The 27,503-nt window shown below is 35.6% G+C and overlaps 3 protein-coding genes across 5 annotated transcripts; 1 reads left to right on the plus strand and 2 right to left on the minus strand.

The window, feature by feature from the left end:
- The first annotated feature begins 2,429 nt into the window (after positions 1–2,429).
- LOC128176981 (uncharacterized protein K02A2.6-like) lies at positions 2,430–6,143 on the plus strand. The gene has a single exon (XM_052843488.1). The coding sequence runs from the start codon at positions 2,430–2,432 to the stop codon at positions 6,141–6,143; it is 3,714 nt and encodes a 1,237-aa protein (XP_052699448.1).
- A 1,261-nt stretch (positions 6,144–7,404) lies between these two features.
- Positions 7,405–17,394, minus strand: LOC128177800 (voltage-gated hydrogen channel 1-like). Of its 2 annotated transcripts, XM_052844668.1 has the most exons (9): positions 17,298–17,394; positions 16,890–16,951; positions 14,495–14,619; positions 14,014–14,114; positions 13,848–13,901; positions 13,596–13,734; positions 11,013–11,116; positions 10,010–10,068; positions 9,665–9,745 (listed from the first exon to the last, which is right to left on the minus strand). In XM_052844668.1, the coding sequence occupies exons 2-8, from the start codon at positions 16,928–16,930 to the stop codon at positions 10,063–10,065; spliced, it is 570 nt and encodes a 189-aa protein (XP_052700628.1). In that variant the 5' UTR covers positions 16,931–16,951; positions 17,298–17,394; the 3' UTR covers positions 9,665–9,745; positions 10,010–10,062. The 2 variants fall into 2 exon arrangements, with proteins under 2 accessions (XP_052700627.1, XP_052700628.1); XM_052844667.1 differs by lacking the exons at positions 11,013–11,116; positions 13,596–13,734; positions 13,848–13,901; ... (2 more) ...; positions 16,890–16,951; positions 17,298–17,394 and adding an exon at positions 10,471–10,598 and having other exon boundaries at positions 7,405–9,745.
- Positions 17,395–23,404: 6,010 nt separating this feature from the next.
- On the minus strand, positions 23,405–27,294 carry LOC128177188 (microfibril-associated glycoprotein 4-like). Of its 2 annotated transcripts, XM_052843781.1 has the most exons (6): positions 27,209–27,294; positions 25,829–25,966; positions 25,380–25,534; positions 24,979–25,075; positions 24,099–24,263; positions 23,405–23,831 (listed from the first exon to the last, which is right to left on the minus strand). In XM_052843781.1, exons 1-6 carry the CDS (start codon positions 27,282–27,284, stop codon positions 23,563–23,565), a joined length of 900 nt encoding a protein of 299 aa, XP_052699741.1. In that variant the 5' UTR covers positions 27,285–27,294; the 3' UTR covers positions 23,405–23,562. The 2 variants fall into 2 exon arrangements, with proteins under 2 accessions (XP_052699741.1, XP_052699742.1); XM_052843782.1 differs by lacking the exon at positions 25,829–25,966 and having other exon boundaries at positions 27,209–27,285.
- Positions 27,295–27,503: the final 209 nt, after the last annotated feature.

Here is a 27,503-nt window from a genome sequence, read left to right on the forward strand (position 1 = left end):
TTTTTTACCAGAATAAGAAAATCCTACGCAAGATATAAAACTAAACATTTGGTAGGGGTACACTGTTAAGTTGTTAACTTCCAATTCCCTATATTTTCGTTCTGCCCCCCCCCCCCCCAACTTTGTAAAGCGATCAAAATATATGAGCATATAGGTACATTTTTTTCATCAATAACTTACTAATTATTGTATTTTAAAAAAAAAAATATAATATTTATTGTTTTTTATTTAAAAAATCCTACTTGTATAGATGTGAAGAAGAAAATCGTACCTCAATGTGCTCAATTCCTCAAATTAAAAACATTCAAAAATTTTATTTGTCTTCCCCATTATAACTAAATGACTGTTATTTACTTCGCGTACAAACCAGGATAAATTTCCGCTGTGATATTTTCTTAGGAATAGCGATAATTACTTTATTCCCGCAACAGAAATGTGTCATAACTATGGAAACTGTTTTAAAGATGTCGTTTTTATTTACTCGTGTCTGAAAAATTATCAAAATTGATGTAGATTTCACATTATTTATTGTATAAAGAGGTGGCCCCAGAGAGTAGGTATATACAGAATATCATTCTTTTATTTTGTTTGTACAAGTATTTAACATACTCTAATTCATATAGAATTTCTAATGTTCAACCAAAATTTCAGCATCAATCGTAGAATTATAAGCAAGGTACAGAGCTCACAGTTCGCCTAAGTTTGAGTCATATTTTGTTCACATGAGTTTATTACATTCAGCTTAAGATTTTTAACTTGGTATTTCCTATTCAGCATTTAAAATGGAAAAAAGAATGGCCTAATATTTTCAATTATTTTATTCACTCAAGAGGTTCAAAAACAGAGGTTCAAAATCAGTTTATACAAATGTACACAAACACAGTCAAGGATCACATGTACAGTAGGAGTAATAATGACGAAAAAAGGTTAAGTTTACAATACAATAAGTACAATGGTTTCTGGAAGAACAGACTTTGAAAATTTTATTAATAAATATTGACATTTTTTTTTACTTTTTTAATCTTTAGTTTTTAAGATCTGTGTACAAACATAGAATTGTGAGCAAATCTCTGTATCTTGCTTATAATTCGAAGCTTAACACTTAAATATGGTTAGAAATTGTAAACAATTAAACAAAAGAAACATGCACTATAACAAATAAAGAACACAATTTATTTTTTCGAAATGAATCATATATATATATATATATATATATATATATATATATATATATATATATTTCCGTCAGCGATATCAAACTCTATTTAAACTGAATAAACTCGAGAAAATGCCGAGCATTTCAACAAAACCTATTGCATTAATCTACCATTACGCAAAAGATAATGCCGAATTACCGATAGAATGAATTGTATTTCAGTACTTTTTTAATACATCAGATTTTGCTTAATTTGCGCAGGTAAACAGTTAACTGTTTGATTTACCGAAGTCTCTGTTTGATTTGATACGTAAAAATCACGAAATACAGACGATAGTTCCCAGATTACAAAGCATAAATAATGAAAACGAAACGAAAATCAGAACAAGCTAACACCAACGTTGTTAGATAATGTATTTAGTGCCACCCTGTATATTGTGCACAAGTAGTGCTTACGTCATTAGTTGTTGAGTTTTGAATAAACACATAAAACCTAACATGGTGTCAGAAGCTGGCGTATTCGAAGCCACAATTTCCACAAACAGAAGCAAGACAACACCAATCGAGTGATTATTTCGTCGAAAGAGCTTCATATCTACCCCAGGCTCAAGTGGTAACGTTGCATATTTACCCAACGACACTGAAATTTCGCTTTAAAGTTTGTCACGCTGGTGAGCACGTTTTCTACGGCGGCCATTTGCAATCAGATTTGAACTTATTTATTTATCAGAGAAGTCTGAGAGTTTGACAACATTTTATGTTAGTGTGCATCAGAAATACAATATCAACTGCATAATAGTGTATTGATAGCAGTATTTGCATTTTTATACCGAACGATCGATTCTGGGAAAAAACTACGGTGTGCAGTTGGTGAATTTCAACATGTCTGTAGTGCGAAGTGAATTACCGATTCCTTTACCTATGAATGTGAAGGGAGACCTCAAAGGGAACTGGAAATTCTTTAAATCACAATGGATGAATTATGAAATAGCCACAGGCCTGGACAAGAAACATGATGCAATCAGGATAGCAACATTATTAACGGTCATTGGCAAAGATTGTTATCATATTTATGAGAACTTAAACCTCACGGAAGAAGAGAGATAGGATATAGCAGCAGTTATAGAAGCACTTCAAAAACACTTTACACCAAAGACAAATGTTATCTATGAAAGATATATCTTCAATACAAGTGATCAACTGCCTAATGAAACACTAAATGACTACATCTGCAGGCTGAGAGAACTCGCGGAAGTCGTGCGAATTTCGAAACATGACTGATGATATGATACGTGATCGTCTAGTGTTAGGGACCAAAGACACAGCATCAAGAGGCAGAATGTTAAGAGAAGCCGACTTAACACTGGACAAAGCTATAACAATGTGTTTGACAAGCGAAAGAACTTCATCACAGCTGCAGAAGTTAGAACACAACACCAGTCATACAGCCAATTCAGAACAAGCAGAAGTGAAATACGTCAGTTCAAAAGGAGACAAAGCCTATAAACCCAGAGGAAAACATCCATTCAAAGGTCAAGGGAAGAAACAGCAGAAGACTGTACAGCCAAAGAACAGTGCAATGGTTATTAAGTGCAAGTACTGTGGAGGCACACATCCACGAGACAGAGACAAATGCCCAGCTTTCGGACATACATGCTGGAAATGTAAGAAGAAGAATCACTTTCCAAAAGTTTGTAAACAGACTACTGTGAACAGTATCCAAGATGAAGACACAAGTGACTCAGACTCTGATTCTCTATATGCTGTGAATTCTTCGTCTGGAAAACAGTGGTTCGTAAAAATCCACATGAGTGCTAGTGGAAACAGTTCTAATGTTACCTGTCAATTGGATAGTGGGTCTACCTGCAACGTAATAAACTTTAGGCAGTACGCTCAAATCATGCAAACAGGCGACCCCCCACTGAAACCTACCGAGAAGACACTAAAGCTCTACGGAGGGAAATCGAAACTCATTCCACTTGGCATTGCAACCTTGAAATGCCGGGTGATCCAGTCTGGAAAAACAGAAAATCTTGACTTTTATGTAGTCGAGATGGACCAGACACCTATCCTCTCAGCAGAAGCTTGTGAAAAACTTGGATTACTGACTGTCAATGTAGTTCACAAGCTGACAGCTACGTCATCACAATTTAAGCCAATGTCCAAGGAACAAATCCTTGATGAGTTCAAGGATGTATTTGAAGGACTTGGTGAGTTTGAAGGCGAGTACCACATTGAACTTGACCCAACAGTGAAGCCAGTACAGAGACAGCCAAGAAGGGTACCACAAGCTCTTAAGGGAGAAATTAAGGCAAAAATTGAATCTCTAGTCAAAAGAGGTGTTCTCAAGAAAGTGTCATCACCCACAGATTGGATTAGTAACATGGTTGCTGTCAAAAAGCCTGGTAAACTGAGACTGTGCATCGACCCCAAAGACTTAAACTCTGCTATTAAAAGACCACATTACCAAATGCCAACTGTAGATGATATTCTACCTAAGATATCAAAGGCCAAAGTGTTCACTGTGATGGATGCAAAAGAAGGTTTCTGGCACGTGAAGCTGGACAAGGAATCCAGTCTACTCACCACATTCTGGACTCCATTTGGAAGATACCGCTGGACACGTTTACCATTTGGACTCTCATCAGCACCAGAGGAGTTCCAACGAAAGCAGCATGAAGTATTAGAGGGCCTTCAACATACAGAGGTCATTATGGATGATATCTTGGTCTATGGATCTGGTGAGACTATGGAAGATGCAATTAGGGATCATGGTTTTCACCTACAAGCGCTTCTTCAAAGAGCACGTGAAGTAGGTCTGAAACTCAACAAGGAGAAGTTAAAGCTGCGACTCACTTCTGTCAAGTATATGGGTCAGATACTTACCTCTGAAGGAATGTGCCCTGATCCAGATAAGGTGAAAGCTGTTGTCGAGATGCCACGACCCAAGAATGTTAAAGATGTTCAGAGACTTATTGGACTTGTGACTTACCTATCCAAATACTTACCACACTTATCTGAAACTTGTGAACCTCTACGCAGACTTACCGTTAAAGATACCTTATGGCACTGGGAGTCACAACAAGAAAATGCATTTAAAGCAATAAAGCAACTAGTCAGCACTGAACCAGTGTTAAAGTACTATGACGTGAATGAGGAAGTGACTATTCAATGTGATGCATCTGAAGTTGGTTTAGGTGCAACTCTAATGCAGCAAGGGCAACCAGTTGCGTATGCGTCCAAAGCGTTATCTCAGACAGAACAACGCTATGCCCAAATTGAGAAAGAATGTTTGGCAATAGTGTTTGCATGTGAGCATTTCGATCAGTACATCTATGGCAGAGACCTTGTGACAGTCCAGTCTGATCACAAGCCCTTGGAGACAATTTTCAAGAAATCCTTATTAGCAGCTCCAAAACGTCTTCAAAGGATGCTACTTCGTCTCCAGAAGTACAATCTACGAGTAACATACACCAAGGGAAGCGAACTTTACATAGCAGACACTCTGTCAAGAGCCTTTGTGACGGATACCGAATACATTTTCAACGCATTTTCGCAAGAAATCTCACAGATTAATCAAAGTGAATGGATTCCAAAGATCAGCCATTCAAGATTTCAGCAGATCAGAGAGATGACTAACAGTGATCCAGTACTACAAACACTCAAGACTGTCATACTTACCGGCTGGAATGACCGTCAAGAAGATGTCCCAGTAGCAGTCAGAGACTATTGGAACATACGTGACGAGTTAACGGCTCAGGATGGATTGATCTATAAGAGCAACAGAGTCGTGATACCAAAAGTTCTTCGCCCTGAGATGCTCAGTAGAATTCATTCAAGTCACCTTGGAACTGAATCATGTTTAAGGAAGGCAAGAGATGCAGTTTTTTGGCCTAATATGTCAGCTGAACTACGCGACTTCATATCAAAGTGCAGCACTTGCAACAAAATGCAGGACAAACAATCAAAGCAGCCTCTTATCACACATGATGTACCAAAAATACCATGGACAAAGTTAGGAGTTGATATCTTCACTTACCAAAACCAAGACTATCTAGTTACTGTGGACTATTTTAGTGATTTCTTTGAGCTAGATATCCTAACAGACACATCAGCAATGACCGTAATAGATTGTCTCAAGCAACAGTTTGCTCGCCATGGGATTCCGGATACCGTTATTTCTGATAATGGACCTCAGTTTAAATCTGCAGACTTTCACACCTTTGCTTGTGATTGGGAATTTGAACATTCTACTTCATCACCATATCACAGCCAATCTAATGGTAAGGCAGAATCAGCTGTGAAAATTGCAAAGAAATTAGTGAAGAAGTGTATTTCTAGCAAGACTGATATCTGGAAAGCAATTCTAGATTGGCGAAACACTCCTACAAAGGATATGAATTGTAGTCCCGCCCAAAGACTGATGTCTAGGAGGACAAGACATTCCTTACCAACAGCCGCTGCTCTTCTTGAACCAACTATCAGCACAAATACCCATGAAAAGATCATGCGTAAGAGACAACTTTCAAAACAGCAGTATGACAAACATACTAAGGACCTTCCAGAACTACAGATTGGACAAAACGTTCGAATGAAGAAACACCCGAATGATAAATACTGGCAGTTTGGAACATGTACCCAGTCTCTCGGGAACAGGTCATACCTCATCGACTTAGATGGAAAGTCATACCGCAGAAACAGAAGAGAGATGCGCCCAACCAAGGAGGCTCATGATGCAGAAAGAACAGATCCTTTACCCTACAAGCCGGAGGATGATCCACTCATGATTACAAATGAACGTCCCCAGTACGAGAGTGTGAAGCAGCCTATTGCTCCAGAACCACAAACCGCATTTGGATCTTCAAGAGAGACTATCACATCTCCCGCAAGTGACAATAATTGTGCAGTGAATGCTTCAACTAAATTGCGTGGCAGCTCAAGAATTGCCAGATTACCATCAAAGTTCAAGGACTTCATTATGAATTAAGATACATACAAACAGTATGAACTTTTAATTGAAATGTGCATTTTTTTTTCTTTCGTTTTAAAGAAAGGGGGATGTTAGATAATGTATTTAGTGCCACCCTGTATATTGTGCACAAGTAGTGCTTACGTCATTAGTTGTTGAGTTTTGAATAAACACATAAAACCTAACAAACGTCATGTGTGAAAACTGTCAACGCATTGAAATATTTAGCCTCAATTTACTTCACAAAATCGGCACCAATATATTTTGCATGTTTCAAAAATTTCCCTTCATACGCGAACTGTTGCACAACAAGCAAATTCATCATAGTCAGATCGACCCTATTTCGTATAATGTCATGGCTGCTTTAAGCAAAGAACCTCGTTTTAGAAGTATGAAATACGAGTCTTGGTAAAATGGGTATGCAAACCCGGGCCGTGGCAAAATAAAAGCCGGGGCAGATCGGCAATCGTCAATTCCAAATACGCATTATTTTGCAGCAATATTTACAGCGAATACAAATATACTGGTCCATCAAATATCCTGAAATTTTTATGAGATTGGCAGATTAATAACTGCCAATCTTTTGTTTTGCCCAGGTCAAGTCTTGCCTACCCATTTTACCGGATGCCGAACCCGAAGCTATTAAACTGATTCAAACACGCCTTTCCTTTATTATTATTTCCGTAATAACTCAGATTTGAAGAATAAGCTCTTAATTTTTGCAATTTATATTTTCTTTCCCATAAGGATAATTTATGTTAAACTACGTTGAATTGGACTCTTCTTGAGAAGAAGATGTTTAAAAATGCACCCCCCTTTTTCTACAGTTTCAAGGGTTTCTCCGCTTTGAATACAGATCGAACTTTTAGTTCTGCAATTTATATTCGCCCTCCCATAAGGATGCTATGTGCCAAATTTGGTTGAAATTGGATAAGCAGTTTTAGAGAAGAAGTTCAAAATGTAATAAGTTTACAGACGGACAGACGGACGACGGACGGACGACGGACAAAATGTGATTAGAATAGCTCACTTGAGCTTTCAGCTCAGGTGAGCTAAAAAGTAACGATATTATCTCAAAGCTGTACAGACTGCAGGAAATAACCCCCGCTGACTGGCACAGCGTTCAAGGAAAAATTCCAGCAACCATGGTACAGTGTATTATCTCCGGAACCTATGGTATAATTTATTTTGAATAATTAAAAAAAGTAGGATGTATTCCTGAAAAGTTTGAGTGAACCATAGTTGAGCAGGAAACAATGAAATAATTACTTTACAACACTGAAGATGAAATCATTTATTTTAGTATGATGTAATGAACATTGCATGAAATGCTTTCCGGACCAGCCGTTTTAGCCTTTGGATATAAGAGTTCAACTCCTTAAAATTCATACAAAGCAAATCTATTAAACTGTATATTGCCAGTGTGCATTCTGAATTTTCAACGTTATCATCATTAATTAATAATTCAGAATATTACTATAATTACTAATCAAAACAAATAAGAATAAATATTTCATTGAATTTTTTTTTCGACATTAATTTTCTAATCACCAATATTTATCTTAGTACAAGACGTTAAAAGAACGTCTTACTTATGTACGTACACTAATCAGTGAATGTATACAAGGATACAGTGTAAGAAATAGAACATTCTAAAACACCAATGACCGGGGAATTAGATCGGTTGTTAGTCAAGTGTTATTTCGCCGTGCGATCATTACTAGGTATTATATATGGTTGACGGGTCTAAAAGTTTCTCCCCCTGACTTCTTATCCCTTTGATCAAAGTCTTGTAAGACGATGTCCATCTTGGCACTCATGTCAGTGGTTTCAATGCGGGAATGCTCATCCACGACTTCCCAGGATTTCCCTCCCTTTCTATACCGCCTATTGACGTAGAAGTAAACGACAGCGATAATGGCCACGCATGCAACGATCGAACACGCGGCGGCAATGGCGCCAATGGAACGTTTACTTAGGGACGAGCTTTGCTGTGATTGGTTAGTAAGCGTACTTTGGGTTGTCGGCAGGCTGTGTGTGTCTGGTACAGTAACGGTATGTTCCTGGCTTGTCAAATCGTGTGAAGACGATTGCATGTGATTTACCGTGGAACTACCAGTTTGTTGTGATGTTTCTTTGCTAGTGGTACTGGTTATCAATGGCTCTTTGGATCCATTGGAGAAGGTTTGTGGCCCCAGTTTTGACGTAACAGTCGAGGAAGACGTTTGGGTGCTTGCTGATGTAGATGATCTACCTGTAGAAACGGTTGTCGACTCGGTTAAAAGAGTTAACCTTGTTGTTGCAGATTCAGATGTTGAAGACAAACCCGTGGTCAATGACGGAGGCAATGTAGTTCGTGTTGTCAAAACTGTGGGTTCCATTGTTGAAGTAGATTGAGTGGTTGATGATTTTTCAGTCTGCTTTGCTGGCATTGATTCCATCTTGGTAGTTCGAATATTTAACGTTGAGGATGTCTGTTTAGCTGATGCTGTTGTAGATAGTAACGTAAACAATGTACGGCTAGATTTCACTGGCGGAGTATGTTTTGTTGTCGATGTTTTGGACTCCTGGTTTGGCGTTACCGTAGGTTTTGTTGTAGTTTTCGTTGTCACCACTTGTTTCTGAGTCGTAAATTTTGTGGGCTGTGTGTGTTTGGTTGTTGTTGTTTTAGGCGGCTGCTGCGTTGAAGTTGTAATTTGTACAGTTGCTGATGTTGAATATGCCTGTTTGCTTGTTAGTCTAGGTTTTAGAGACGTAGTTTCAGGGTTCTCAGTTTTAGATGTTGTTGTCTTCGTGGTCGGTGTCATTGTTGTTATCACTGTCGATGATGTCTGAATTGGTTTATCAGTAGTGGGTTTTACATAAACGGATGTTACACTTGACAGTGGGATTTTTGTCTGCTTTGAAGATGCCGTCTGCTTCTGTAGTGGCGTCTGCTTTGATGTTGTCGTCTGCTTCGGTAATGGCGTCTGCTTTGGTGTTGTAATCTTGTTTGGTGCTGTAGTTTGCCTTGACGGTGGAACTGAACTTGTAAGAATACTAGGGTTTGTTTTACCGTTCGGCGTCGTTTTTCCAATGGCAGTTGTCAAAGGCGTAAGTGCAGAATGTGTATTCCCGGGGCTTGTCATTTCGGTTTGTGGATGAGACATGGTTATCGCAGTGTTTGACTTTAACAACATCGTGCTTGTCTTTGTGACAGAATCAGTTTTACTGCTAGCTGTGGAAAAGAGAGGCGACGACGTTTTTGACGAAATAGAGCTGCCCGGAGTTGACATTAAAGGTGTTGATTTAGTTGACATGGCTGTCGTTGATATGGTAGTCGATGATGTCAAGGAAGAAAGGGGTGAGGACGATGATGTCATAGAGGCTGGTAACGAAGAGACTAATGTTGTTGATGATGTATGAACTGACGAGGAAGACTTTAGTAATAAAAACGATGACGATCTGGTGATAGGTGCTTTGGATGTTGATAGCGACGAATGATTCGATGATTGGATGGGCGAGGTCGGGGTCCCGTGCGATAAACTTTTGTCGGATGGCGGTGATGAAGTGGATGACAACTTTTTATCGGTGTTCCCTCTCAAGTGATTATCAAAGTTTGAACGACTTTTAAATCTTATCTGTAACATAACGAAGATACGTATACAGTACGTATACAGTAATGATTTATTAAAGGATATGCATAAGTATAAGTATAAGATATCACTGCTGTATCTTTTATATGTGATATATATAACTTAACAGTCGTTTGAAATCTTTAAAAAATGATTACGTTTGATAAACCCCTGGAGAGAGGCATTTCTGTTGATGTAAATAAAATGCGATCGATTACTTTTATTCATGAATGTTTTAACGTAAAGGTCTTCGATTTGGAATAATCGTACCTGCGTATTTTGTAAGTGAAGTTGTCCAGTAAGCTGCTCCGCTCCACCGAATGTCACACCTGTAATAAATGTGAATTACAAATCAATTATCATTATTTTGTTTCTATGTTTACTTAAAATTGTTAGCTACAATATAATTAGACTCACGGAGTAAATTGATCAAAATCACATGTAATATTTCCGAATGTTAGATATTCTGTTTTAAAAATTACATCACTTTTATAACAAAAATGCTTAAGTAAAACGATGTGGAATTGCATTCTAACTTTATATATTTTGTAATTTATTTTGAATAGAATAATTTTTTATACGCTGATATATTTTTGTATTTTTAAGAAACAAAGTACCGCCAGGTAAGATCTTTATCCCCATTGTTCAAGATTTATGTAACAGTGTAATTATTACTGGTTAATATTCCTCACGTGCATATTTAATCGGCTGAAAAAAATAAAAATATTTACCCAAAAGAGCAATCCAAATCCCCAGAAATATCATTGTGAGTTGTGAAGAGTGAACAGATTCAGAATGAAATGAGAATCTGTGGTGTGTGTTACGATTTTCTATAGTAGTGTAAGTACGTAATATAATATTGTTATCGGTCATATCACAGCTGGCATTCCACAGGGAGGATCCCTGTATCCTATCTTATTTACATTAAACTACCCCGGTATTGTCTTTATTTATATGTCATTACTCAATGTGACCTATTGACACGTTAATCTTTTGTTTGATTCTATCAGATCATTCATACATCTAGATTCACCCTAGTTTACTACCAAATAAGATCATTCATATAAACAGTATTCATGAGTTATATATGAGTGTTATATATGCTGCTTTATGCTTAATATGTAACACAAAAGAAATGTTCATTTGTGTTTGTAAACAATGAATGAAAGTGGTTCCAGTAAAAAGTAAGCATTTTTTTAGGGGACGGTAAATATAATTCAATATGCTCACAGGACACTTGATTTAGTGTTCATAAAAGAACGGAAGCACGCACTTTTGTATGTCCCTGTCTCCTCGCCAACCAATCAGCTTTCTCTTGCGCCAGTTTCTCTTTGTCTATGGCTTCCGGGACTTCTCTTCGGACGCAGTATTGGATTTCTGTGGGCAAAAAGAGACGAATAGAATAAAATGATTGTTTTTTTTTTCTAATTATACATTAACCAATAAAACTCAACCGCCGGAAAACGCAAAGCATAAAAATCTGCAACATGGATAATCATATGTTTGCAAACCCTCAAACTAACTGCATGGAACATAATGCCGGGTCTTTTTTTTTCGAATAAAGAAAACCACATTTTCAGTAATCAAGAAATAATTTGACAACTTCATTTTTAAAAATAAAACTTTTCTATTTACTGACTTAAAAAGACAAAGAACAAACATTGTAATAATAGCAGCACTTTAGTTTCATACTTAAATGATTATTTAAGAAATGAACAGCAAGTTATAAAGTTCAACGGGATATATGAACTGGATCAAATCCTGTGAAGCTCGAAGGGTTTAAAGGTGAATACTATAATAGTACTTCAAGGTATCTAAATCATCGTATTGATAAAAAAAGCTGCTGCAATTATTGTTTAATTAAATGATAAGGACGAATTGATACACCTACATGTAGATAATCTATAAGCGAGTTACAGAGCTTACAATTCCTTGCGATGTTAACAAAGCTTTTGTTTACATTTTGAATGTTGAAGTGAAAATTCCAATTTTAGACTTAAAATAAATGTTAAATGTTAGAAACTGTCTATATGTGCTTAAAAAGAATAGGAAAATCGACAAATCGGTTTGAAAAAGATTTTTTTACTAGTACATGTATATTGAAACTATGTAAACAAAAAACAGGGTACAATCCTTGTTTACATGACAAAGAATTATCAGCCCTTCTTGCTTATAACTCTACGACTCTACGAATGACTCTCAAATTCATTAAATCACTAGAAATGCATTTCTAAAGCAATGTAAATTATAAAAACAGAACAAAAAATTAATATCGTTTTCGAATTAAGAGGTTGGAACATGTATTTAGAATGTTTAAATTCCAAATGTTTGTGAAACATAGTAAGTAAATTTCAGATAACTAGAAATAATTTTAGGTCCTACATGTACACTTAATACAAAGTTAACTTTTATTTCGAACACCTTTACAGAAAGAATGGCAGTAAATGCTGTAAATCCCTAATTAAACGCGAGGAATACATATAACTTTAACATCTCGCATTTACTCTTTGGATATATGTAAACTATAATGAAATAATCAGTATTTGCGATTTTATGCTTTTGCAATTTGATGGAAAACGTTTCAATCGCAGAATCATTGGAATTAAGAACAAACTCGGGTATAATACCGAGCGCAGCGAGAGGCGGGCGAAGCCCGCCTCGCGAAGCGAGGATTAATGGTAACACGTATATATAAGAAAATCAGTGAAAAATGAATGTTGAATCAGGGGTACTAAGGCCAAAAAAAATTTCTTCCAGCCCTGGGCGCCGCCATATTGGCAGCCATTTTGTTTTTAAAAAGTTAGTTCGATCATTGATTAACTGGTACTTATCGATGTTTATTGCCCCTAAACTCGATTGAATAAGTTCCTGTGTTTCAATGGAAGTTAATTTGAATTAAAAGAAATTAAAAAGGAAACCAGATAAGTTTTAGTAGTGCTTCAATCAAGAAACACGACTTGTTCTATGTATGTTTTATCAAATTATCAGATGGAAAATAAAAACATTAACGTCAAGGAACTGTTCTTTTAGATACTGAACAAAGTATGCAATTTTATTACAGCGGCATTTATATGAATTAAATTGATGAACAATAAAAGAAGAAATAAAAAAATTCGGAATCACGTAACTCTTTTCGGCTATTTCCGAAGACAAAACTTGAACGTTTTACGTCTGAAATATGACGTCATAATGTAGACTTAGCACGCGACGTTAAGTTTAACTTTGACGAATGGTATGAGTAGGCAGGCGGATCATACTGTGTGCGTTTTATCATACAAAAATCAAACTACATTATGTTAAATCTGCGCTCGGTCCGACGGTCACACCGTTTACATATTAAGGAATCTAAAGTATCTTTGCGTCATGCATTGGTCATCGTGGCAGTGAATTAACCCCACAACCCCACCGTTGCAATCTGTATATTGCAATCTTAGATTGGTGGTGGTTTAGTAATAAATGTATAATCCGGAAGTTAAACATAACCACATCCACGGTGAACGTATGCATAATGTATGGGACTTAGATTTTTTCTTACTGTTGATGATATCCGCTCACAAACTAAGCAGCACAATGTATCTTATTTTAATAGACATCTAATTTTTTTTCCAAAAGCGTAAAACCTGTTTTTAAACACAAAGCTGTATCTTGAAGAAACAACGAAAACAGCGAAGAAAAAAGTTATTATTTTATCTAAGTTGGCCATTTAATTTTTCGTATTTCACTTTTATTCATCATTTATTTATCATTAAAGCCTGGTACTGTGTATTAGTAGCTTTGTCTATTTTTCTTTAAACTTCAGTGACCAACTAATTATATTACATGTATTTCTTTTTAAGTCGTTTCTTGTACCTCTCACCTGTCATAATTTTGACGACCCGCCACAATCTGAGGAATACCAGCAGTGCCACACTGTCCCGGACGGCACTGCTGACGGGACTAAAGGCTAAGGCCAGGTCAAGGCCAAAGGTCACAAAAATAACGATAGCGTCAAACACCTTGATGAAAAAATATCACAACAATGATTTTATTTTTAGGTGTAATAAAAGAAACTAATGATTACAGGAAAGTGCTATACAGATAAAACGTATATATCTGAAAAACGTATTACCTCCCATTTATCCGAGAAAAAATGTTTTCCTTCTATATAAATCTTTATAACCACCTGAAAAATACAACGAGTTAGAGGTACTGATGTATATTTTGTTGAACGTTAAAAGGCGATCAGAGTTTATGAACGGTTTAATCATTGTGTGACAGGAAGAGTAAACGTATACCTCGACGACAAAGAGTGAAATGATGGTGAGGGCGGCGTAGTGAAGTCCGTCCTCCAACTCCTCCCTCAGGTGCTCCTCATCTTCCTCCGTCTCAGCCCGGACTGTAACACAGAAGTAGTATGATATTCCCAAAAAAAAGTCTTCCCAAAAATGTCGGTAAGTTTAAGTAACATTGGATTTAGTTTTTCAATAAATATTTGTGGAAAAACAAAATGGCTGTCATAGACTAGATTTGTGTTTCGATTGGCTGTCTGAGTATTTGTAGTGTTGTGAATGGCTGTATTGTTTTTATACAGTTTTTGAATGACTGTCAATGACGGGATATGTGTTTTGATTGGCTGTCAAAAACTAGATCTGTGATTTGATTGGCTGTCAACGACTAGCTCTTTGTTTTGATTGGGTGTCAACGACTAGCTCTGTGTTTCCATTGGCTATCAGTGACTTGCTCTGTTGTTTTATTGGCTGCACATACAAGGCTTACCCTGAATCACGTTGATGTCAACCAGAAGAACCACGAGGAGAATAGCGATATCAAGGACGATGAAAGCGATGATGATGAGGTGGGTTATGGGATTGTGGAACACCTTTCTCATCTTGGCTTTACAACTGGAGAATACCGTCAGATCATTAAAAAGCCAGTCAATGGTAATTGAAAAGTTAACTCCATATTATAAAGCCAGTCATTAGGACGACTTAAGCAGGTACTATACGTCAGCCCTTGCGATAGTTTAGTTCCCTTGACTATGTATTATAATTAAGTTTATTTCAAAAGGATAATGATATATTCTGACTCAATTCACTCAACTTTACAAGTGTAGTATTCATAATTCATATCACTTGTTAACAAAGTATTATACAGAAAATTGTTGTTGATATAGGCAATGTAGGGCACATGTAACAAGGTGTAAAAATTAGATTTTCACTAGTTATCTTTATGAACCGGACACATCGCATCGGAGGGGAGTGGGGGTGGGGGCTGGGGGCTGCCCATCCCTTTTTTTGCAGCATACATTTTTTTGTAAATTAGCAGACAAAAAGTGAATTATCATAGAGCCCCCCCCCCCCCCCCCCGCCTGCCACCACACTGTTAGGGTAGTGTGTAAAAAAAATGAAGTGAAATAAGGAAATTACACAGTTAAATTGAAGTGATATGTAACTACGCTACTTCTACCTCCGTTTCCCTTGCATTTTTGTCAATAATGATTTGGAAGAGTCCTCCCACCACCGCTTTTAAAAACGATGCTACGTGCCTGTGAATTAGAACCATTTTAACGAGACCTTAATTAAGGTGATATGGGACATCTGTCGAAGTTAATGTGGATTAAAGTACATTATGATTGAAATACTTTCACCGGTTTAGAATTTTTAGATTTTACAATATAAACCAAAAAATAGCTTTTAAATACTTGGAGAAATAAAATTGAAAAACTCCATGCGGGATTCAAACTCATCACTTACAGTTTTGCAGTAAACCCTTTAATCCACTGCGCTAGACTGATAGGTGAAAAAATTGGGAAAGAAATTAGTTATATAATTACACTCAATTTTATTGTTTATTTCGATAAACAATACGTCACAACAAGTTGCTGTCCTTTAAAAAAGGACTACAATACGTGGACCATTCGCATGTGTTTCCAACGAAAACGTGAAAGCCTTAAAATCATCACAGATTCCACCGACTCTAGCCCCCTGCTTTTAACCAGTCCACTAAATTTGTACTTTGTATTATGTACACTGTATATGTATAGTTGACTTTTAATCTCAGAATTTTTAAAAGGGTTCATACTTCTAAAATAATAAATATTATGATCTATATTAATGAAGATTGCATGTATAGTATCAGGCATTCGGCGAATTCTACTATTTGCGCACACATTACGCTTCGCACTACTTTGTTAATTATGCAGTGACAGCTTTGTGATTTTGATGAATTTTTCTGGAGATTTAAACTTTTATACAACCATTATATTATATACAGTCACATAATTATTCAATCATACTTAAATACTTATATAAATTTTTATCGGGAAGTACTCGATCTAGCCTCGCCTTCTATAAAAGTAAAATTCAGCTACAAATTATGCTATTTGATGCATGCTGTAGTTTCGGCATAACATGACCTTATTTCATAATACTGACAGTTTATATCACATGTCGATCATTTCTTTAAAAGGAATACTTTGTTTCTGTAATGTTTACCGACAACTTTACAATTACAGCGCCTTTGAACTTACATGTGCATATGGCATGGAATCCCGATCCCGATTCAGATAAACCCGTGCTAGCCTGGTTCCCTGAGCTACTCATTACGCACAGGAACCAGGCTAGCTCATGCGCAGACTGAATTTTCCCCATAGCATCCAGTTTAACCTCGCTTATATTTTTTGTCCCACAACACCTTAAACTTTCGGTAGGACGTAACTATTTTTTTCTTGCATCAACACAAGTTAAAAAGGACTCTGGTTTCAAGTGAAATTTACATAGCTGCGTAGTCTTAGCTTCAAAAACCAGACAAATGCTGTTAATTTCAAAGAGCCATACTGAAAGAAAAAATTAAATAGACGGGCCTTTGTCACAATGCTGTTTGACCCAACTAAGCTCCTATAAAAATGGTTCTATGTTTTACCGAGATCAATATGTTTCAAATAATTGATTTTTAGATACTTTATGAAATAATTCTCCGAGCCAACTCTGAGCCTTCACTGAATTACTCCTGACTCTGGACATCTTTTCAATAGTACATATCTAATGTATCTGGTAAAAATGATAACGTTAGTTTTAGTATCATGCCATATATTCGGACATAAATATTAATAACAAAATAATGGTTGAAAATTCCACTACAATAATCCGGTGAATGTAACAACTAATCATACCCATTTTCTGTTCCCTCCCGGAACTCCTCGTTGTTTTCCATGTCTGTCAATGTACCAGTTTTCTGTCATAAAATTATTAGCATTGAGTATTTAACACCTCGTGCTGTAGTAAAAGTGACTTACTTGCTCAAAAATCAATTTTGCAAGAGAGAAAAATAAATTATAAAGAATCTGACGAAGACGTTAGAATTTGATTAGATTCCCAATGGCCAGTTTTCAAAACAATCCAATCCTATTGATCAGAATGATTTGCATATTAATATAAATTTCTGCGACCAATAGGGTATTTGTCATTTTTTCAAACTTTTCCCGTGCATGCACACTTCAAGAAAAGAGTAAAGAGACAATATCCCCCCCCCCCCCCCCCCACCAAGGCAGAATTCACCCAGGGTACGGACAGAAACTTACATGTTAAACTCAAACGTTCTTCTCAGCCGGTATCCTCTAGATATCCTATCATCTTTTACAAAACCGATGACAGTTAGTTCCGGTAAATCCGCGTAGTCATTTCCTGTCGCCCTTAATTACTTACCTCCGCTGCATGAATCCTCTTAGGATAATTCGGAACATGCTAGTGAAATACTCATGTTTATCCTTGTAATTTTTTTTTTATACTTTGACTAATCTTAAACAGAAATTTCCTTTTGTAATCATGAGCGATCTCCATCTAATTTTGTAAATGACGAATGAATTAGTCTATATATGAATATATGTTTAACTTGTATGCGAAAAAATCAACAAGGCCTAAAATTGTTCGCAAGTTTAAAACTCGACATGGACCTTTTTCTGACTTACTTTAACGGTTCTCTGATTAAATGGGACTATTTATCAACATCTAGCGATACATTTGTAACTCATTTAGAATGATTCAAAATTCAATATGTCTCTTTATACATTGGATACCTTAAATCCCGAAAAACTATTTTATTTTCATTTGTGGGGTTTTTTTTTCACCATCGAAGGAGAAATGCTCTTATTACCGCATATCAATTAAAACCCACCTTGTCCGCTTGTTTTTGTGTGTAAAAATATTGGTTAAACTTGTAATCTACACCTATTTACTGGCTATGAGGACGATAGCAAGTGTATTGTCCCCCCAAGAAAGCAACTAATGTACGAGGCGAAGCCGAGGATATACATGTGACGTGGCTGTCGAAAGGACAATAAACTTCCTATCGTCGGAATAGTCTGTATATAGGTATTTTATTATACCGAAGAAAACTCTATTTTGCGACGATGCAGAATTTCTTGATGATAAAATGTTATCGGACTTTGAATTTAATGTAGTGATCGGATAACGTCATATTCAATGACTATTCACCATGAGCAGATAGCACGGAACCAGGCTGAAGCTAGCAGCCACTAACAGCAGCCACTAAGCCCGTAGAAGCTAGCAGCCAATAAGGAAATTCATCAAAATACTGAGAGTACTCGAACAGAAAAATTATATTTCACTTAATTATCGACATATTTTAATTAATATCAAAATGATTAATGCTCAATAATTTTTACGAGCATTGACGACTTCCAAAGCAGTAAAGCTCGCCTGGATAAGAGTTATAAATGCTTCTATGTTGGATAGAAATGAAATACGTCAATACGGGTCATAAGTTATGAAAATAATGTTATCCTAAGTGTAGACTTATTGATACAAATAAAAAAAACTATATGCATCGTATAAAGTGATATGCAAGCGTATTATGATATAAAAAAAAAGATAAATTAAAGTAAATTAAAAGCATAAAACGATACAAATACAATAAAAACCCAAAGCCAACTCAGTGTGGCAAGATGACTTGTGTACATCGAAGTAGAACATGTGCGTGTTTAAAAATTTATCCTCCGGCCTTTTTACTCCCCCGGAAACATTATCCGAAAATTAAAAGACATCGTATTATTACGAATATGAGACAGTAGAACACCCAGCATTGTGATTTTATTCTCATAAGAAAATTGTTATATTTCGCAGTCAAAAACAGCGAAAATCATCAGGTAAAATTGGGATTATTTTGTCTCGGCCATGTTTTGACGTGAACCTTCGAATACAACAATGACAATGAAAAGGGTCGGGTTAGCTCACCCGAACTTTGTCATATTTTAGCATTTCACATTGATATGGGGGTTAAAAGTGGTCCATTATCTTCCTTATCTTTGAAGTGTGCATCCAACGGATAACAGGGTAGTGTATGGGGCATATGGGGCTATTATTTCCCGGTCTCAGATTTGGGCTGTAGGGGTACCACCAAGTGGCTCCCAGGGGTTCTGGCTCATTTCAGGGATTTATATCTCACTTGAGATTGACCGCAAGAACTTGCAAACACTTGTATGAAGTAGAGGACCTCAAGAGGTATTCATAATAAGTGTTAGAGGGCACCTATGACCCCTACAAGGGTTCGGTTAGCTCACCCGAACTTTGTCATATTTTAGCATTTCACATTGATATGGGGGTTAAAAGTGGTCCATTATCTTCCTCATCTTTGAAGTGTGCATCAAACGAATAACAGGGTAGTGTAGGGGGCATATGGGGCTATTATTTCCCGGTCTCAGATTTGGGCTGTAGGGGTACCACCAAGTGGCTCCCAGGGGAGGATAAGGAAGATAATGGACCACTTTTAACCCCCATATCAATGTGAAATGCTAAAATATGACGTGCATGCACACTTCAAGAAAAGAGTAAAGAGACAATATCCCCCCCCCCCCACCAAGGCAGAATTCACCCAGGGTACGGACAGAAACTTACATGTTAAACTCAAACGTTCTTCTCAGCCGGTATCCTCTAGATATCCTATCATCTTTTACAAAACCGATGACAGTTAGTTCCGGTAAATCCGCGTAGTCATTTCCTGTCGCCCTTAATTACTTACCTCCGCTGCATGAATCCTCTTAGGATAATTCGGAACATGCTAGTGAAATACTCATGTTTATCCTTGTAATTTTAAGATTTCAATGACTATTCACCATGAGCAGATAGCACGGAACCAGGCTGAAGCTAGCAGCCACTAACAGCAGCCACTAAGCCCGTAGAAGCTAGCAGCCAATAAGGAAATTCATCAAAATACTGAGAGTACTCGAACAGAAAAATTATATTTCACTTAATTATCGACATATTTTAATTAATATCAAAATTAAGATTTGGGCTGTAGGGGTACCACCAAGTGGCTCCCAGGGGAGGATAAGGAAGATAATGGACCACTTTTAACCCCCATATCAATGTGAAATGCTAAAATATGACAAAGTTCGAGTGAGCTAACCGAACCCTTGTAGGGGTCATAGGTGCCCTCTAACACTTATTATGAATACCTCCTGAGGTCCTCTACCTCAGCCAAGTGTTTGCAAGTTCTTGTGGTTAATCTCAAGTGAGATATAAACCCCTGAAATGAGCCAGAACCCCTGGGAGCCACTTGGTGGTACCCCTACAGCCCAAAATTGAGACCGGAAAATAATAGCCCCATAGGTCCCCTACACTACCCTGTTATCCGTTTGATGCACACTTCAAAGATAAAAGAGATAATGGCCCGCCTTTCACCCCTATATCATTGTGAAATGCTAAAATATAACAAAGTTCGGGTGAGCTAACTGAACCCTTGTAGGGGTCATAGGTGCCCTCTAACACTTATTATGAATACCTCCTGAGGTCCTCTACCTCAGCCAAGTGTTTGCAAGTTCTTGTGGTTAATCTCAAGTGAGATATAACCCCCTGAAATGAGCCAGAACCCCTGGGAGCCACTTGGTGGTACCCCTACAGCCCAAAATTGAGACCGGAAAATAATAGCCCTATATGCCCCCTACACTATCCTGTTGTTCGTTTGATGCACACTTCAAAGATAAGGAAAATAATGGACCACTTTTAACCCCTATATCATTGTGAAATGCTAAAATAAGACAAAGTTCGGGTGAGCTAACTGAACCCTTGTAGGGGTCATAGGTGCCCTCTAACACTTATTATGAATACCTCCTGAGGTCCCTTACCTTAGCCAAGTGTTTGCAAGTTCTTGTGGTTAATCTCAAGTGAGATATAAACCCCTGAAATGAGCCAGAACCCCTGGGAGCCACTTGGTGGTACCCCTACAGCCCAAAATTGAGACCGGAAAATAATAGCCCTATAGGTCCCCTACACTACCCTGTTATCCGTTGGATGCACACTTCAAAGATAAAAGAGATAATGGCCCACCTTTCACCCCTATATCATTGTGAAATGCTAAAATATGACAAAGTTCGGGTGAGCTAAACCGACCCTTTTCATTGTTATTGTTGTATTTTTCGAAGGTTCACGTCAAAACATGGCTGAGACAAATTAATCCCAATTAAACCTGATGATTTTTGCTTTTTTTGACTGCGACATATGATAGTTTTTGTATGATAATAATATCACTATGCTGGGTGTTCTATTGTCTCATATTCGGAATAATACGATGCCTTTTTTAATTTTCGATTGATGTTGTTTCGGGAGGAGTGAAAAGGCCAGAAGATAAATTTTTTAAACACGCACATGTTCAGCTTCGATGTAAAGAAATTATCTTGCCACACTGGATTGACTTGGGGTTTTATTGTATTTGTATCGTTTTATGCCTTTTAATTTACTTTAATTTATCATGTCTTTTATTACATAATACGTTTGCATATCACTTTATACAATGCATATAATTTTTCTATTTGTATCAATAAGACTACACTTAGGATAACATTATTTTCTTAACTTATGACCCGTATAGACGTATTTCATTTCTATCCAACAAAGACGCTTTTATAACTCTTATCCAGGCGAGCTTTACTGCTTCGGAAGTCGTCAATGCTCGTACAAATTATTGAGTATTAATCATTTTGATATTAATTAAAATATGTCGATAATTAAGTAAAATATAATTTTCTGTTCGAGTACTCGCAGTACTTTGATGAATTTCCTTATTGGCTGCTAGCTTCTACGGGCTTAGTGGCTGCTGTTAGTGGCTGCTAGCTTCAGCCTGGTTAGCACGGAAACTATTTCACGGTTAGATAAAATAGCTTGTCTATTCGTTGTAAAACATAGAAAATATTAACAGAGGTATAATAAAAGTTCTTATTCATGACTGGTCGAAAGTAGAACTCTCTAAATCAATAACAAAATGTTCTTGCATTCCATCATTGACAAGAGATCAGACCTTTAATATGCATTTAAGTACTGAATTTCTTCCTTTAACCGTTTGAACTATCGGTAACATATTGCAATAGAATGGAAGCCACGTAATTAACAGTTGGTTGGAAAATGCCAAATTGGAACTGTTTATATGAAGCTGTATTACAGTGTGAAGATTGTAGAACGTCAGTGTGAGTCTGCATCAACAAATAGAGATAACTGTTTTCGAATCAAATAGAGACTACAGAAGTGCAGTTCTGAATCTATTCTATCTTCTTGGTTATGAAATCCGATATTCATAGAAGAAAAGATGTCTTAATGAAAAACATGCAATTCATGAATTACTTATACATATTAAAAGACATATACAAAATCTAAACTTTATTCATGTAGCTATCCAAAATTGCAGACGATGATTTCTATATGATCGAGACGGGAAACTTGGATTTTTCTTCTTAATAGACTTGACGGAACAATGGCAGACTCTGATTATTAAAAAGAGTATATTAAGCTTTGAATACCATTTTCCAACCGTTGACGCTTCATGTTCAACACAATTACCCCCCCCCCCCTCTCTCTCTCAATGAATGATTTTGTTTTTAAGTAAGTATGAATAAAGCTGTTGTAATTACTTTATTGTATTATTGTATAAAAATGCATTTGATTGTTCGATTCTACAATTAAAAAAAAAGAATATTTTAATTTCTGAATGTTAAGATTTACAGAAAAATCCCTAAGACTCAACCCGGGTCCCTAAAATCACGCCCAAACAACCAATTATTGCCTCTAAAATTATCAGTAAAGTAATGCACGTTCAGTACCATTTATAATCGAGTAGTGATTATGTAATGTACATGTATATTATGTAATTTATATCCTGATGAGTTGTACAACTCAATATAATAAATTGAATCAAAGTTTAAATGGATGGATTTTATAAGCAAAATACGTTTTATAAGATATACATTTGACTGTCAAGTGAAAAAATATTCAATACATTTATCGGCCTCTCAAATGTTGGAGCGCCATCTACGGGCTGATAGGGAGATCTTACCGGTGACGCTTTTTCTGTTGGTTTTTTTTTTTTTTTACATCACAACTGATTCGTTTCTTCGTTAAAGTCAGCTTCAAAAAAGTTTCATTCTGGGAAATCCTCTCAATATCTGCACTTGATATTGATATCAATGTAGATGATACGTCACCATTTTTTTTTGCAATTTGCAAGTAGTTTTCAATTACTAGTACATGATACATTTGACAGCTGCAGGAAATGACGATTAAGATACATCTGTGACTTACACATTATACATCATTATTTGTACAAAAAATGCACTTGTTTCTGCAATAAAGTGCACCATATAAGGAAAACAAAATCCTTTTAGATAAATTTTTTACAGCTGTTATACTGGTCGTTATAGCTGTTCAACAGCTGTGTAAATTTCAATTCAATCAATTACAAATGACATTTCGAGCATTGTTTGCACATGCTCGTAAAAAATTTATTTCAGATTTCAGTAAATTTACTTCAAAGAAAACGAAAACATAAAGATAAAACTCTATTTAGTTGCTCCTTTTCATTTGATGTTTTCTTAGCATCATTGTAGCAGATTTGAGTGAGTAGTATATTCCTTTCCACGAGAACCACGTGACGCCTTTAAACTTGGGTACATTTGACGTGTTTTTGTAGTAAACGCCCGTTAGGAGAGCATTGAAACAAGCGTTATGCCACCAACCGCCTTTACCACTCATGGCACAGTTGGCAGACGAAGAATCCTGATCTTTGTCATATGTGGAAAATTTCTGGCCTCTAGCAGTATCTAGCGAATCACCTGCACATATAAGCATGGCATGAGTAAAGTGTACATATCAATATACATATGAAAGATCTTTTACTATGTGTTTAACCGGCATTTCATTTCAAACTATTTAATCGGCATTTCATTTCATAGTGAGTCTGCATGTGAATATATGTATACCAACCTTTGATATATATTTAATATCATATTGTTCATTTAATAACACTATCTTGATTGCAAAAATATACATTAAAGTTATTAAATAATATCGCTGTAAAGGTGGAGTAAATTTTGATTTACCTGCGTTCCCTGTGTAACCAGACAAAGTCAGACGATATCCGTCAGCCTCGTTTCCAATTCGGAAGTGGCTGTACTTAGCAAATCTCTTGTTGCCGGCGAAATCTTCCAGGTTGACTCTTAATTCGTACAGCCTGTGGACGGTTATTTCGTGTAATATCTGGTTCCCTTGAACCGAATACGTAGAAATTAATATCATCATGTTATCAAAATTAGCTCGCAGAAATTATCATTTAAGATGACAATTTCGGTCCCTCTTAGGTCTTGTTAACGTTAAACTTTAATTTTCATAGCTGTAAAATATCAATTTTCTATAAATGTAGCATAAATATGAAATTGCCAGATTATTTTCATCATCATAAACAATTGCCATTGATCATTGGACACATGTATATGTGCGTATTTATAAAGATGAATTTAAGGTTAAACATAGTTTCAGCACCGACGAATTATTTCATGATTGCCTAAAACATGAGTATTAAAAAAATAAATTAAAAGAAAAAAATCCATTAAAAACAAACAAACAAACAAAACAAAACAACAAATACAAAACAAACAAATAAAACAAACTCAAAGCATGTATATAACTTAGTGTATGGAAAAATTAAGTTAATAGGAACTAAGAACTTAATAATAAATCCACACCATACCTAATTAAAGCTGACAATTTTCTATTTACTATTGTACATGTCTTGGTTTTCATATAACAATATAAACACAATTCGAAATAATTATTCAATTATGAATATAAGGTAATTTCACTATCGAAAGTTATACTTTATTTTACCGCGTTACATTTTTTGTTCCAAAGCAGAATGATAGATATAAACATGCTTTAACATGAAGTATATCATATGTCAAAAATCCATGAACTGATACAGACCTAGCCAATGTTCGGCTGAGACATTCCCAAATCCTCTTTGATACTCCTCCCACTTTCTATTAAACTTTTCAGAACCGTCCATTCTTCTTAGAAATACCTTAAAATGTAGACAATAATATGTACTGCAGAGTTTTTAACAAATGCATGAGACATTATAAGTGTATTGCTAAAGAAACTATCCTTTTTTTATTGTATTGAAGGACACGATTAAACCCAAAATATGGCGTATGGTTCTTTTTATGTTTTGATTTTAAAGCTAAAATTGTTTTATTTTTTAAAATGCTCAATAATAGAATACGGCCAAAAGCCTCATATTAAAAATGTAACGTAAATCTAATAGGTAATTAATCGGTTGATTTTTCACTCTCCTTTAATTAAAAGAAATTAGTTTGCTTGTATACCGTCCATCCTCCCCCGTCCAAGGTCATGTCACAATATACACTGTGACCTTGACCTCCTCCCGGATATATACGGTATACGCCACTGGGAGCCCTCGGCCAGACCCTGTGAACATCACTACAGTCCACGGGAACCAGGCCAGACTGAACCAGTTTATCTGTTGAAAAATAAACCCAGCTTCTTATTGATGTTTTTTTTTACAAGACTGACCAATGAATGTATTTTTGATTTATGCTTGAGTCTAATGAAAACGAAATGTATGCCAAATCTTAGATTTAAAAATTAATTAAAAATGACGAAAATGCATGTATTATCAATTATCGAAATTAATAGAAGAGACAATATTACCAGCTTTTATTATGACTGCGTAAACTATCTTGTTTAAGGTTATACTTTAAAATAAAAGTAAACCAAAACCTGGTTTGCATTTGTAAACATTTAATAAACTTACAGTTATCTGGTGTTGGTTGCTTATCAAGTGTCATACTGCTAGGAAACCGATAAGATGTTGTCAAAATGGTGGATCCATCGGCAGCCTTAGAGAGCTTCTGGGACCAATACTTACTGGACAAAGCTAAGTGGCTTAATACTACAAACATACAAGTTATTCATCAAGTACATGATTGTATGTAATATCCAACGTTGATATATCGTCTTCCATTCCAGAATTTTATTCTATCTTCCTTTATTAAGGCCAGATGCGACTTATCTTCCATTTGTTATATTTTTCCTATCTCCACAATGTGAAAATTTCCACTTGTAATAGTAATTTTATAATTCTATTTTTGTGTTATATGATTCTTTTTTATTTAGATATTAATTGTTTAATTGAAAATGTATAGTATGGCTTTATTTATAAGGATTTAAATGCATTTTGCATGCTATCTTAAGGAAAATTCAAAATATTCTAGCTTCAAAAAAGCTTTGTAAAATACCCTTAATTTTTGGGAATTAACTTGTTTAAGTGTTTATGAATAAGGAACAAAATGATGATCATGAAAAACCATCTATTGTGCGTGATAGACCTTCCATGGTTGTGTTATTTTTTACTTTCAAAAAATGAGTCAATGATCTACTTTTTGAGTTAGTTTTGCGCCATTGAATATTTTTTTGAAAATTGAAGAAAAATCCCTTAAACGTTTACATTATGATTGAAATTTTCTTAACTTGGATGATACAAATTGCTAAACTCTTTTAAAAATGAAATACAGTTTATAAATGGCATTGACACTAAATAGATACAACGCGTTAAGTTTCCATTCACAGTTTTTATAAATATAATATTCCAGTCCGAATTTCCTCTATCAGTTTTCAAATCCCGACCAATGTTTGATTAAATATAACAAAAAATGAATGAAGATTACACTAAAACATTTATATTATTAAACATAGTGTATTGACCTTACTCTGTTGGCGTAAAATTTATATGAGGGCAATGATCAACATTTTGAGATATGGTGTCTTTTATCGTTTGTACTCATTTTTCAATATTTTTGTATAGTGTATATTATCGAAATGCAAAGGTGTAATAAAACAAACAGAAATATGCAAAACAATGTTAGATAATAAATAAAATCTTAACTATACATATTATAGCAATACCAAACATATTTCAGTAAATACAAAATCTAAAAATTTAGTCCAAATTTCATCTGTTTTAATTTGCTAAAAGTCTAACTTTGTTTGAGCCAAATTCCATAATATAGTAAAAATATCAAATGTTATATCAATAATAATTCATTTTATAAATACATTTTAAGTTTAGAACAAATTTTACTTTGAGAACTCAAACCTTGAGTAAACAACTTCCTGAAATATTAGATTCTATTACCTGGATTTATTTCTTTCCCAGCAAACCCCTGGGAAAATATAGTTAGGAGAAAACAGACTTGCATATACAGATCCATTATATCTATAAGAGATACAAGAACTATAATTAATTCCATACTATATACAAAAGCTAAACACTTAATACAAAGATAAAAAACCAAACACTGTGAATTTGGGTCTGAATATTAAAAATGATATTTTTACTTGAAAAACAAAGACATAAAATATATTTATCGCTTGAAATTAAATTCAATCTGAAAGAATGGCAATGATGTCTGACCGCAAGGCTTACCTTT

This window comes from Crassostrea angulata, chromosome 3, assembly GCF_025612915.1.
Source record: "Crassostrea angulata isolate pt1a10 chromosome 3, ASM2561291v2, whole genome shotgun sequence".
Lineage (NCBI taxonomy): Eukaryota > Metazoa > Mollusca > Bivalvia > Ostreida > Ostreidae > Magallana > Magallana angulata.

What these genes read in the sequence shown, in the direction of transcription:
- LOC128177188 (XM_052843781.1), bottom strand. Translation starts at nt 27,284, where the DNA reads ATGGATCTGTATATGCAAGTCTGTTTTCTCCTAACTATATTTTCCCAG. An exon ending in CTCAGCCGAACATTGGCTAG is followed by an intron (nt 24,264 to 24,978) that starts GTCTGTATCAGT and finishes ATTCGGTTCAAG; the next exon opens with GGAACCAGATATTACACGAA. An exon ending in TGGTTACACAGGGAACGCAG is followed by an intron (nt 23,832 to 24,098) that starts GTAAATCAAAAT and finishes TTATATGTGCAG; the next exon opens with GTGATTCGCTAGATACTGCT.
- LOC128177800 (XM_052844667.1), bottom strand. Translation starts at nt 10,504, where the DNA reads ATGATATTTCTGGGGATTTGGATTGCTCTTTTGG. An exon ending in GATTTGGATTGCTCTTTTGG is followed by an intron (nt 10,069 to 10,470) that starts GTAAATATTTTT and finishes CATTTATTACAG; the next exon opens with GTGTGACATTCGGTGGAGCG. An exon ending in TTCACTTACAAAATACGCAG is followed by an intron (nt 9,746 to 10,009) that starts GTACGATTATTC and finishes GTTATGTTACAG; the next exon opens with ATAAGATTTAAAAGTCGTTC.
- LOC128176981 (XM_052843488.1), top strand. Translation starts at nt 2,430, where the DNA reads ATGACTGATGATATGATACGTGATCGTCTAGTGTTAGGGACCAAAGAC.